The 12,794-nt window shown below is 48.7% G+C and overlaps 6 protein-coding genes across 6 annotated transcripts; 2 read left to right on the top strand and 4 right to left on the bottom strand.

Moving 5' to 3' along the window:
• Window positions 1–229: 229 nt before the first annotated feature.
• Window positions 230–2,236, bottom strand: N7481_008275 (MFS general substrate transporter; the record flags this gene model as incomplete). The annotated part of the gene is made up of 10 exons (XM_057267494.1): window positions 230–426; window positions 496–838; window positions 899–997; window positions 1,053–1,281; window positions 1,334–1,507; window positions 1,562–1,598; window positions 1,656–1,766; window positions 1,819–1,936; window positions 1,999–2,025; window positions 2,093–2,236. The coding sequence occupies 10 exons, from the start codon at window positions 2,234–2,236 to the stop codon at window positions 230–232; spliced, it is 1,479 nt and encodes a 492-aa protein (XP_057121695.1).
• A 348-nt stretch (window positions 2,237–2,584) lies between these two features.
• N7481_008274 (NAD(P)H-dependent oxidoreductase) lies at window positions 2,585–4,191 on the top strand (the record flags this gene model as incomplete). Its single annotated transcript, XM_057267493.1, has 5 exons — window positions 2,585–2,679; window positions 2,742–3,006; window positions 3,057–3,226; window positions 3,282–3,667; window positions 3,716–4,191. The coding sequence occupies 5 exons, from the start codon at window positions 2,585–2,587 to the stop codon at window positions 4,189–4,191; spliced, it is 1,392 nt and encodes a 463-aa protein (XP_057121694.1).
• A 1,050-nt stretch (window positions 4,192–5,241) lies between these two features.
• On the bottom strand, window positions 5,242–8,768 carry N7481_008273 (condensin subunit YCG1; the record flags this gene model as incomplete). The annotated part of the gene is made up of 2 exons (XM_057267492.1): window positions 5,242–6,648; window positions 6,705–8,768. 2 exons carry the CDS (start codon window positions 8,766–8,768, stop codon window positions 5,242–5,244), a joined length of 3,471 nt encoding a protein of 1,156 aa, XP_057121693.1.
• Window positions 8,769–9,371: 603 nt separating this feature from the next.
• Window positions 9,372–9,950, bottom strand: N7481_008272 (uncharacterized protein; the record flags this gene model as incomplete). Its single annotated transcript, XM_057267491.1, has 3 exons — window positions 9,372–9,680; window positions 9,742–9,855; window positions 9,918–9,950. The coding sequence occupies 3 exons, from the start codon at window positions 9,948–9,950 to the stop codon at window positions 9,372–9,374; spliced, it is 456 nt and encodes a 151-aa protein (XP_057121692.1).
• Window positions 9,951–10,298: 348 nt separating this feature from the next.
• N7481_008271 (cysteine synthase A) lies at window positions 10,299–11,488 on the top strand (the record flags this gene model as incomplete). The annotated part of the gene is made up of 3 exons (XM_057267490.1): window positions 10,299–10,416; window positions 10,490–11,063; window positions 11,104–11,488. The coding sequence occupies 3 exons, from the start codon at window positions 10,299–10,301 to the stop codon at window positions 11,486–11,488; spliced, it is 1,077 nt and encodes a 358-aa protein (XP_057121691.1).
• A 580-nt stretch (window positions 11,489–12,068) lies between these two features.
• Window positions 12,069–12,724, bottom strand: N7481_008270 (translocation channel protein TIM22; the record flags this gene model as incomplete). Its single annotated transcript, XM_057267489.1, has 3 exons — window positions 12,069–12,404; window positions 12,478–12,573; window positions 12,638–12,724. The coding sequence occupies 3 exons, from the start codon at window positions 12,722–12,724 to the stop codon at window positions 12,069–12,071; spliced, it is 519 nt and encodes a 172-aa protein (XP_057121690.1).
• Between the last annotated feature and the right edge of the window lie 70 nt (window positions 12,725–12,794).

Here is a 12,794-nt window from a genome sequence, read left to right as displayed (position 1 = left end):
TTATTGAGTTCATTTAGAATCATTTTCTACTTATTTATTATTTTGCACTCGTTTGGTTCGGCGATTCAAATTTTGAAGCTGGTACTAAACTTATACCTCCTTAATGTAAGTCATCTAGAATAAGCCCATACGCCGACAGTATTCTTCGCCAAGAACACCGGCAACTTCAGATTGAAGCAAAATAAAGAAAACCAAGTTAGTTAATTTTGTTACATACAGATGGCAAAAATTAAATATCATAACGTGCCAGAATGCGTGAAACTCCTGCATCTTCTACACAGTAAGAAGATGCCTTATCATCCGCCGTAGCTATTCCTGGGCCGTTGTCAATTATTGGGTCTCTTTTGTTATCTCTCCGCAAGCATATGCTCAGAGCCACAGTGGATAAAAGGAGAACAACTGCGAGTGCCAGATTGACCGACCAGGCTATAAAAGGAAGCATGTATCAGTAGATGTATAGCAGTATCTGGGGACGATATTGGATAGTTTTCTTACCCATCAGATAGCGTGGTCCATCGCTGCTGGGATATAGATAGGGTGTCCAGACAAGCGCAATATTTCCAAAGGAATTATTCATGGCCAATGCGACCGCACGCTTCTTCCGAGGCCGGGCTCCGATATTTGCCATCCATGCATTGGATATTTGAAAACAGCCGTAGGTTCCCCCCAGCATGAGGAAAAGGGCGAAATAACGAGCGCCAATGTTCAATGTCGCCATCGTCAAGACAATTCCAATAATTGCAACTGCTGTTGGAAATATTATATGATTCGATCGATTCGAGGTTTTGTCTGAGTACCAGGTATTCCACAAGCAGAATGCGGCAGTGAACAAATACGGCTGGCAACCTTTAGTATTTACCTAGGTACGATTGGGATTTTTGACCTGGATAAAACAAACCGGTGCTGTCAGAAGTAGAGTGTGGATTGTATTGAAGCCAAAGCTTTCAACCAACGTGGGTAAAAAGTTTGTCAAGGATGCCACTGCTTGAGCACAAAACTAATTGAATTTTAATAAGCAGAGAGTACCCACCAGCACGATTTAGATGTCTTACCTGGCCAAGAATACAAAGCCAGACGCGGTAATCTTTACCTGCCATCTTAAAGGCAGTCATAGTTTTGATCTCGTCCTCTTCATCTCCAGAATCTTCGTAAAGTCGCACCATTCCCAGAGCCCTTTCCTCGTCCGAGAGCCACTTGGTTGTGGACGGCCAGTCTGGTATAACCAAGCCGGTTACTAACGCAAAGAATACAGTAGCGGCGCCTTCGATGATGAAAAGCCAACTGGATATTTATTAGCTCAAATTGTCCCAAGTTCTATTTGCAAAGGTCTTACCGCCAGCTTGCGATATTGTTATGCGCGAACGCAGCAGCAATCCCGGCTGAGAATAAGCCACTAAAGGCTCCGGAGAGCATAGCACCACAGAAGAAGATACCCAGTCTCATGCCTAGTTCTTTGCGGGTATACCACCCAGAGAATAAGAATGCAACCCCAGCAAAGAATGGTGCTCTAGATAGTTGTCAAATTAGCCCATAAAACGAACAGCGAGGGAAAGTATCATACTCTGCAATTCCGAGAAAAAAGCGGCAGGCAGCAATTCCTAGAGAGATTTATTTTTCAGTGATGTTTCCTCTTCGTTCACAAGCAAAGAACATACCCCCAAATTCTTGCACAGCTCCACTAGCAGCGGAAACTATACCCCATATGATCATGCATCCTGCAAGATACCAGCTTGGGCGCAGAATTCCCAGGAGCATATTGCTCGGAACTGGAACCAGCTGTTAGCCAATGGCTTCTAGTGGACATTTAGAGTGTATTACCTTGCATCAGAATATATCCGATAAATGTTAGGCTTAGAACAATATTGTATTCCATTCCAACTAAGCCAATATCATCCTCCAGTCCTTGTACTCGTGCTTGGGGTAGGGCATTGCGGTCCTGGGGGGACAAATATGTAAGTACTGAAGTGTAAATTCTTCGTAGGTGATGTGGAATCATACTATGTAATTCATAATATACATGATGAGCTAGAGTAGTGGTAGTAGTAGTAGTTAGCCTAGCTTCATCCTCATTTAGAATGCGGGTACCCCATACAAGAATAGGAAGCAGATGGAAGTCAATTCGACGAACGAAACGTTTCTCCTTTGTGGCCCGCTCCTCGGGAGACCAAGATTCAACCAATTGCTTCATTCGTTGAACCGTCTCGGGGTTTATTTTGTTCTGCTGCGTGAGCTGCATGTTGAGATGGTCAAGGTGTGTATCAGAGTAAACAAAGACATGAACCAAGAGGCACCAGGCGGGGTGGAATGAGTCTTGTCTTAAATACCTCGTGTCAGTGGGTACATTTACCGGAGTTCAGAATTGACGTCCTTGACAAGGCTGGCCGAGTAACCGGGGGCAAGAATGTGGGGAAAAGCCGGGGTTGGAGATAGCCTGACTCCACCACCGGGAAATCGGAAAATGGCACCGATATCCCGATGACAGTGTATACGTGATAAAAGCTGGCTCTAATCCATTTAAATTTTAATTTGTTCAACCCCAAAGATTGACCTCATTTACCTCGACTTTGACTTCTTTTATTTCAAAATGACTAACTTGTCGACAAAGCTGGCCCAGCTGGAAGAATCCGGGAGCCCGATTCAAGTAGGAATTATCGGTGCAGGTAAATTTGGATCTATGTTGTAAGTGAAATATTCAAGGACCAATGAAGAGCTCGGGGCATACATTTACTGATAACATCAAGCATCTCACAGTCGCACCGAACCACAGGCATTCGACTGGCCGGTATTGCAGACCTCTCTGCGCAGCGGGCATTAGATGCTTTGAAGAAGACAGGATTTCCAGAAGATAGATATGACATATCTGCAACTCTCTCTATCGAAGATGGAATAAAGTCAAATAAGACAGCAATCACCACCGACTCGGCGCAGTTGATTGCGACTCCTGGGATCGATGTGATTCTGGAAGTAACAGGAAACCCCGCAGCAGGTGTGCGGCATGCTCTGATGGTGAGTTGGATCCAATCGGTGTTGAAACATCTCTAATAAATCAATTACAGTGCTGTGAGCACAAGAAGCACATTGTAATGATCAATGTGGAAGCCGATGTTCTCGCCGGTCCGTTGTTGACTCGCAAGGCCAAAGAAGCGGGGATCATTTATTCAATGGCATATGGGGATCAACCTGCTCTTATTGCAGAGATGGTTGATTGGGCCAGAACAGCTGGATTGTGAGTGGGTTCCAAATTAATTACCTCCACAAGAAGTTGACTAATTCAACAACAGCAATGTTGTTTGTGCTGGCAAAGGAACGAAACATCTACCCCAATATCACTATTCCACGCCCGACACCATCTGGACTCACTATGGCTTTACTGAAGAGCAGCTTACTTCGGGAGATTTTAACCCACAGATGTTCAACTCATTCTTGGATGGAACGAAGTCGGCACTCGAGATGTCCGCTGTTGCGAATGGATGCGACCTCAGCCCACCCACAAACGGCCTAGAATTCCCACCCTGTGGTACCCATGACTTGCCAAACGTACTGAAGCCCAAGTCAGAGGGAGGTCAGCTTGAAAAGTATGGCACTGTGGAAGTTGTGTCTTGCCTAGAAAAGGATGGCCGAGCCGTGTTCAACGATTTGAGGTGGGGAGTTTACGTTATAATTGAAGGTAAGAAAATATTTCACTTGAAGAAAGTTACTCTAACGGCCATATTAGCTCCGGGGCCATATCAACGTGACTGTTTCGCTCAATACGGTCTCAAGACTGATAGCACTGGCCGTTTTGCCGCTCAGTTCAAGCCTTATCACCTAATCGGCCTCGAGTTGGGCATCTCCATTGCCACCATCATGTGCAGGGGAGAGCCTACCGGTCAGTGCAAGACTTTTGCATCAGACGTTGTGGCTACTGCGAAGCGAGATATCAAGGTTGGCGAAAAGCTAGACGGCGAGGGCGGATTTATGGTATACGGTAAATTGATGCCAGCTGAAGATTCACTTGCCATCGAGGGTCTGCCAATTGGCTTGGCTCATGGATTGGTTCTGAAGCGAAATGTTCAGAAAGACGAAGGGCTTAGCTGGCAGGACGTGGAATTTAGCGAAAAGTCACAAGCTGTGGCTATTAGACGCGAAATGGAAGCGATCTATCGTGAGGAGTTCAGGTCGAAGACCAAAGTCACTAATGGGGTGCACTAAGATCGGACTGAAAATAAGGATATCATAGAAAGGTCTCATAGCTCCAATTTTATTATACAAAGTCCAATTATTTGCTTCATACTAAACTTTTGGTCAAATATCCGCATCCTGCGTTATGAAAATGTCCAATTATATGTGTCCTCATCCCGTTACGCCGACGAAAGATCAAGATCGACAAACCATGGTGGCTGGATGGGGATGAGGGGAGCATTGTGGGCTTGGAGCAGGCGTATGGTTGATTTGAATTCCTCAATCTTAGATTCGTCGGTCAAATCCCCACAGTGAAGTACAACTCTGCATATTGATTCAAGATTGACCCTGGCAACTTTCCGGAGTCGCGTCCGTGTGGATCGGATGAACCAAAAACCGGGTCTTGATTTTGTCTTGAGTTGGAGCGGAAGTTGATTTCAACGCGGGCATGGTGGATGAGATGGATATGTGTCGCTTCCTTAGTGATGATTCGATTATGAAAATGGATAGGTATCTAAGTGACTCATTCGACGTACTTATATGGAAGTTTAGAGTTCATCCCGATTAGGCCAAATTGTATATCCCAGTTATCCGAAACAGCACCGGAGACAAAAAATTCAACCATGGAAAGAGATACTCTCTGAGCTTCTAATCCTATTAAGGGCCACAATAGCCAAACACCTGGGCATCAAAACTTCAGGTATTGTAGACATAGCTTTTAGATCAAGGTACTGCCTAGGACTACTACCTGCAACTCCAAGGGAGCCCTGGAGAACTTGACGTAAGTATCATCCTAGTAGTAGGTATCCTACGAAGACTGATAGTATCTGTACAAGCTACTAGCTTCTACTAGCATTCATGCAAAAACGCAGAATTGTAAAGCATGGCATTCCATCCGATAAATGAGAGCCACAGAGATATAAATCAGAATCATGTACAATCAAAGCCCAGCCCCCATCATCCGTATGAGTTGACCTTAATAAACAGGAATTAAAACAATCCATGGACCATTCCATTCAAACCCAAGACCAACCAACGCCGACCGACCACCTTTGCAAAGCCAACGTAAATAATCAATCATCACTCATCACCAACTTCTTCCTTGATAACGGTGCCACGGCTCGTGTCATTATCATCCTCTTCTTCGTCTTCTTCCATTATGCTAGGCTCGACGTTAACAACGGGCCTATTGGCGCCAGTGCCCTCGACAGAAGGTCGCACGCTGCCAGATTTAATGCGGCTGTCCTCGTTATCATCTTCGTTTTCCTCCATGATACTAGGTTCCACAGAGAAATGACGGCGACCAGCTGTGGGTTCAACGGAGCGGCGGACGCTAGCAGAGCGGACACTGCCGATATCACTCTCTTCAGTTCCTGCACGGGGACGTGCGCTCGCTGCGCGAGAATCTTGGGCAACAGCAAGAATCTTCAGAACGGAGTTCTTAGTCTTGACAAGAGCGTTGCGGCTTGAAGCATCGACAGCAAGACCCTCCTCGATAGTCTGGTCCAGAAGTTCCTTGACTTCTTCGGCCAACTGGGTGTTTTCGGGGTCAATCTCAAGACCACCGGCAGTAGCACTACGAATGCTACTGCGGAATTGGTCTTCCGTGCTTTCGGGGGCGCGTGAGCCGGCACGGGAAGGAAGGGTCGGTGCGGCGAAATAAATCTTGCTTAACAAGGTGAAAAGCAGCTTGCGCTCTTCCCGGGAGCAGCGGTTGGTGGTCTGTTGGACGCCTAGGATACGTTCAAGGATATCCTTAACCAAGGCGAGATGCACCCAGCCACAGGCTGTCGAGCTAGCTGCCCCACCAGCAAGGATTCGCTCACCACCCAGGCCAATGACTCTGCGCTCATCTGTCCATTCAGCAAGCATACCGATGACACCGGTCATTAGGGCTTTGATTTCGCGATCCCCAACGCTCTCGTCGATCTCTCCATCGCTGTCCTCCTCGGCTTCGAGTGAGTAGTGTTCTTCTGCAGCATTGATGACTGCACGGACCACAGGCACTGCAATTCGGCGCATATGTTGGGTATTATCAAGGCGCGAGTGACAATAGACGGGGAAGAAGTATGCAAGTGATTGTCGAAGAGCCGGGTTCTCGCGAGTGCGTGGGTGGAAGAAGGATAAAACGAGAGATTGCAAGAGAACCTCTACGCTGTTCTGATTAAATTCATGGATGGCATGAGGAATATTCGGGCCAGAAGGCGTGAACGTGTTGGTTAACAGCAGCTTTGAAAGCGCTGTGGCAGCACCAGACTGCACACTCGGCGGTGAGTTGGCTTTGAGGGCTCGCGTGAACACTTTGAATAAGGGCTTTTGCATGGGTGGAGGGACCACGGTCTCGCCGTCGGAATGGGTGACAGGAGCGAGCAGAGTGGGATGAGTTGTAACCATATCACAGATGATCTGGATAGCAGTCACCTGCAAGCCCTCGTGGCCCTTGCTGTAACAGTGAATGAAGAGAGTCATATTCTCTTCCGCCAGGTTCTATTTGATGATTAGTATGTTGGTGGAGGTCTCATCGAATATCTAGGTTGACTCACCTTATCAAGCAGACAGCAGAGACCCAAGCAAAGAAGGCCACGCTCACGAATGGGAGCCTCATGACTTCGCACGGCAGGAACAACCAGGTTGTTTAACATAGTCACCAAGTTCATGTTCTGCTGCAAGTGACCTTGAACATTTTGAAGCATGCATTGAGCGATGTGAAGACACTTCATGTTAACCACGATCTCCTTGATAATCTTGGCCTTGGCCTCTTCTTTGTTGAAGGGAACTTCATCTTCTTCATTCCCAGGTGTCTCGGATCGATGGCGGCTGCTTGTATCATCGCTGATTTCAGACTTGGCAGATACAAAACTGTCATCTGTGATGATAGTATCGTGGACTTCGGCAATAGCCTCGAGAACCACACTGCAGAACTCGCTCTCGCCGGCAGAATCGGCACCGCAGGCGCACCGCAGGGTCTCCACGACAAGCTTGGTACATTCCTCTGGAAGCTCTGGAACAGCCAGTGACTCTCTCAGGAGAGAGAACATCTTTCGACGGCCAACTTCATCACTATAGTCCAAAGTCATCGCGATATGCAGCAATTGCTCGACAATGAATTCTTGCTCCACCGCGTCCTCGTCGTTTGCCTCGCCGGACTCCTTGGAGATTTTCTTGCGCTGCAGGAGATCTTCGAGGTACTTTCCAAGGAAAAAAGCAAGAGCCGTGACTTCAGGCATCTTCTCCTCGACAAGATCCTCGTATTTACCCTCATTCTGAACGCGGCAGAAGTCATTGAACGATCGGATCAGGAAAGCCGACTCGGCCGTGAGAGATTCCCAGAAAGACTGGTCAAACACCAATGCCTCGCGGTAATCAGAACGACCCTCCCAGAAACTGCGCATCGCTTCGTGTGCAATGCCGGTCTCAACGCCCGAGTTGACCACATCAATACGTTCCAAAAGCTCCAGGAGCGCATTGATATCAGCCGGAGAGCGCTGGACTGTAGCACCTTCGCTCTGGTCGTTGTTTGTGCCAGCACAGTCCTCAACCCAGCGGTCGTAGAACAATTTACCGGTCGCTTTGCGAACAGTCTCGTCACGGTCTCGGAGACCCCAACGCAGAAGCTTCTCGCGCATAGATAGGGACAGATGGCGGAAATCACCTAGAGTAGGTAGTAGACGCGCATATAGCGTTCGTCGCGTCGGAGCATCGAGATCGCGGGCACGTTCGAGTAGGTAGGGAAGAGTGACGGGGGCAAGCGGGAGGCTGGCGAGAAGGTTCTTTCGTACATCGGCACTGGTGTCGTTCTGCATGATCTCAATCAATTTTTCGAGCAGGGCTGTCGAATTGTCGTCATTTTCATCTTCCTCATCGTTACCGGCTAGGCGTGCGAGTCCTATGACAGCCTGGACCCGGACGGAGGATTCCTTGTCGCGAATACGCTTCAGTAGACCACCTCGGATGGTATGATATAGCTCGTCATCGATAGACTCGAGTGAATTAACAATATGGGCAATAATCTGGGTGGCGCGGAATCGAATCATCTTATCCTTGGCGGAAAGTACAGGCACCATCAGAGAGACCAGGCTGGAGGTCAGACGCGAAGTTGGGGTTTCAGATGAGACTTGCATCTCATCTTCGCCTTGGGTGGCGGCAGCGAAAAGCTCATTATCCTTCTCGGCCGCGTGGGCAAGGAAGGTATCCAAGAAGCGCAAGACGCGATCACCGACAGGCTCGGACTTCTTAATGGGAAGAATCCGAAGCATACAACGGCCGACTTCCACATTAAACTCCTTCTCGGCGACTGTCTCCTCCTCAGGAATCACGACTGGCTCCGGCTCTTGGTCTTTTCCTTTCTTCTTCTGCGCAATTCCGGCACAGATCTCCTGCAATTTACGCATGCGCACCACCAGCTTTCGGTGGCCGGTTGTAGATCGTTGAGCATCGGCGAAGAGAGCGCATACATCGCGGCGGAGATTCGGGGAGGATGAGGGCAATGCTGCTTCTTCGGGGATTGCGAACGACGGGGTCACGGAAGGAGCACGGCCTGTGGAGGGCTGTGCTGAGGACCGACGTGTCGCGGCAGAGGTCGAACGGGCGGCGACTCGGCCTGGCATGGTAGTGAATATCGAGGCGCAACTGATTAGAAGGCAAAGACCATCGCAGGCGCGGGATGAAATGGCAGAGTGAGGGGGAGGCGGTAAACAAACAGCCCAAACGGGGAAGGAACGATAGACTGCTGACGAATCACGGGAAGCGATCAATGGTCACTGCTGGTCAACTCAACGGCGAAATTCTCGAGTTCCCGCCGTACATCCGTATTAATTCCTCGCAATTTTCGCATGGTGGTTTGGCCCTTCCCCTCAACTTGGGCTTTTCGTCTTTGAATGTCTCTGCTCCCTCCCGCGTTCTCTTCAGGGCAATCCCATGCACATGATCGGCATTGGAGCCGCCCCTAGTTTTTTAGCTCTTGTTATAAAAAGAAAGGATATCAAGAGCCATACCTTAGGAGCAACAACCTTTGAATTCCCTATTACGGGTATCCCAGAAAGATCAAGACCATACGTAGAGTACTAAAAACTTTTACAAAGCAGTGGTATGAGACATGATTCAGCAAGAAATCAAAATTAACAACAAATTATAAAAAATATATAGTAATTTCAACTTGAACCTAACAGGCAAGTCCGCCGATCTGATCTAGAAGTTATCTTGGATTAAGCCTAATGAGTAAGGTCGCCAACCTCCTTTAGGAGCCATCTGTTCAGTTTCCGCAGTCCTCCATTATGCAGAGCATGATAGATCTCACCCAGATCCTGGCAGGCAAACTCGTAAATTTCATTATTCATCTCATCCCATAAGTAAAATTTCTTGCCAGATTCAAAGATCATAATCTGACCCTGTTCATCCTCTAGAATAGGCCGTCCTGGGCCAAGACCGAAAGCATGCGCGACAACTGAACCATTACTATCGGGATGATTCCAATCACCTTCAAGCCCATGATCTATCCATTTCGGAGGAACAGAGAATTTCTAAAGAGATATTTAAGTTAGAAAAATATATATTGATAGGTATAATTAGAGAGGATCTTACTCTAGAGATATCAGAACTTTTGATAGAAGATTTGGTAGTAGTTTCATCGAGAGGATTTGCGAAGGATTTTGTGGGTGACTTGCTTAATCTCTCTTCGTTCAGAAAACTGGAGGACTAAGTAATAGTAAGTAATAACTTAAATAATCTTGTAGGAATGAATAGTTAGTGATACTTACTGGTTGTGGGGTATGGCTCTTGCGTGGAGACATAGTGATGGTCGGTATCCCGATGATAACTGGAGTAGCTTTGAGAGGCTCCATCGTGATAAAACGTCTTGAACACTTGGCAAAACGGAAAAACGGAAAAAGTGGGGAAGATGAAATAGTTCGTTGGATGGTAACAGGGGTGTGGAGTAGTAAGATTGGTTGAAGAGACCTGTAATGCTACATCCGTATTTCCCGGATCCAGGGCGGTGCATTGATCACGTGTGCTGAGTCATCCCGTCATCGGAGGTCCTCGGCCGATCTCCGCCCGCGCGATGATGTGATCGCAGCTGGGGTTGGAAGTGAGCTTAGTTACAATTGTTTCTTTAGCAATTGCACTTGTGGACGATTACGATGTTCCGTCAAAGTATTCGGCGCTTTGGTACTACCGCCCTTCGCGCTGCGGAGGGATCAACTGCCTATGCCACCAAAGTGTCCACTGCCCAAGGCTATGTCAATGGCCTGACGGAAGGTATGTGTTCATGCTCCAGCTCCCAGCTCCGAACTACGTTCAGCTAACGCTTTACTTTTTTTTTGTCGTATAGCAATTGGCAACACTCCCCTAATTCGACTGAAGCGTCTTTCCGAGGAAACCGGTTGCAACATTCTAGGCAAGGCGGAGTTCCAGAACCCTGGTGGTAGTGTCAAGGATCGGGCCGCTCTCTTCGTCGTCAAGGATGCCGAGGAGAAGGGACTGCTGAAGCCCGGCGGTACCGTTGTCGAGGGTACTGCCGGTAACACTGGTATTGGCCTTGCCCACGTCTGCCGGTCAAAGGGATATAAGCTGGTCATCTACATGCCCAACACCCAATCCCAGGGCAAGATTGATCTGCTCCGTCTGCTGGGTGCGGAGGTCTACCCGGTTCCCGCCGTCGCATTCGACAACCCTCAGAACTACAACCACCAGGCTAAGCGACACGCAGAGTCGCTAGACAATGCAGTCTGGACCAACCAATTCGACAACACCGCCAACCGCCAGGCGCACATTGAGACCACCGGCCCCGAGCTGTGGGCTCAAACCGGCGGCAAGATTGATGCCTTTACTTGTGCCACCGGTACTGGTGGTACCCTGGCTGGTATTACCCGCTACCTCAAGACCGCTAGCGACGGTCGTGTGAAGTGTTTCCTCGCCGATCCCCCCCGGCAGTGTCTTGCACAGCTACATCCAGAGCGGCGGCAAGTTGACCGATCGCTCTGGTGGCAGTATCACCGAGGGTATTGGTCAGGGTCGTGTGACCGACAACCTGCAACCGGATATTGATCTCCTCGACGGCTCGGTCAACATTCCTGACGAGAAGTCTATCGAGATGGTCTACCGCTGTCTGGATGAGGAGGGTCTGTACCTGGGTGCTAGCTCGGCTCTGAACGTCGTGGCTGCGAAGGAGGTTGCCGAGAAGCTGGGCAAGGGCAACACGGTCGTCACTGTTCTTTGTGATGGTGCCTACCGCTATGCAGACCGTCTGTTTTCCGAAACTTGGCTCAAGAGCAAGGAGCTTCGTAGTGCTATTCCCAAGCACCTTGAGAAGTACATTGTTCTTCCTTGAACCGTCCAATGTGAATAATATGTGAACATAGCAAGATCAATATGGAATACTAGAGAAGCATGCTTTGATAGCACCTGATGCCCGGTTGTAGGAATCCTAGTATACTATACATCTCATACTTAGGTAGAGACAGAGAAATTCCAGAAAAGTGTTATTATTTAATCCGATCTGGTATCAATATTGAGAGTGGGAATGTCTAAACATATCTTGCCGCCTATGTTCACACAGGACATGCAAATATAATACAAGTGCAAGGTAGATCACCGATGCAGCATAAGAGCCACACCACACAGCCCTGTGACACGAAAAATAAAGAAAAAAGCAAAGAAGGAGCAGCCCAAACGCCTTTTATGCACCCGATCTATCCAAACATCGCCAAGCGCCACGGAAATATACAAGTCGAGAAGACGCGAAGGAACAATATCAAAACAAGCCAGCCAAAGGTGATCGTAAGGAGTAGCAGCAACAGTCTCAGTCGCAATAGCAGCTCACAACCGACTCACCCAGACCGCAAAGAGTGAGGAGTTCCAGTTCACAATTCCTTCGTTCCCCAAGCCAGTCCCAGTCCAGCACAGCCCATCTAGTCAGATTCAGGCATGCGCATATAAGCATCAATAGCCGCACTGAAAGCCGCAAAACCCGCACAGCCAAAAGCAGCCGCCTGCGGCCCAGCCTTAGCACCAAGGATACCGCCAGTGATACAACCAGCCGCAACGCTGTTGGTGAGATCGTTCTTGGCGCGCAGACCTTCGATACAGCACTCAGTACCGGAGTACAGGGCACCGACGATGCCGAAGTTCTTCGCGGACGACCAGGAGCGCGCGCCCATGTCCTTGAAGCCGCGGCGGACTTGCTCCCGCCAGGGGAGGTTCGAGATTGCTTGGCCTTGGGGTGTGAGGGAGGAGTCGTAGGACATCTGTGGCAGGAATTTTGTTAGAGGGTTGCCATTCGGGATGGAAGAGAGGAGGGGGAGAAAGGGGAGATCTTACACTGGCCATGAAGAGACCGAAAGCACCACCCAGACCGAAACCCATTGTACCGGCCATGACTGTCTTCACGGGACACGACTCCATTCCACTGTGCATCTATTGCGCGCGTTAGCGGAGGTTCGCGACATAACCTGACTCGAATAGACAGGAAGAATCTCACCATCTTAATCATCCACTGCTCATTTTCGTTCATTCCTTGCATCTGGTTGTTGGCACCCATGCCCGGCAACATACCCGGGATACTCATGTTGTAGGGGGGGGATATGAATCGACTGGAGAAGATAGGGGCAGACAGATTATGTAGTCGAGATTCGAAA

This window comes from Penicillium waksmanii (genome assembly GCF_028829765.1).
Source record: "Penicillium waksmanii strain IBT 27052 chromosome Unknown utg000007l:1.0-4314555.0:1.0-4317578.0, whole genome shotgun sequence".
NCBI lineage: Eukaryota > Fungi > Ascomycota > Eurotiomycetes > Eurotiales > Aspergillaceae > Penicillium > Penicillium waksmanii.
The sequence above is the reverse complement of the archived record's forward strand: the minus strand, read 5'-3'. Positions and strand labels throughout refer to the sequence as shown.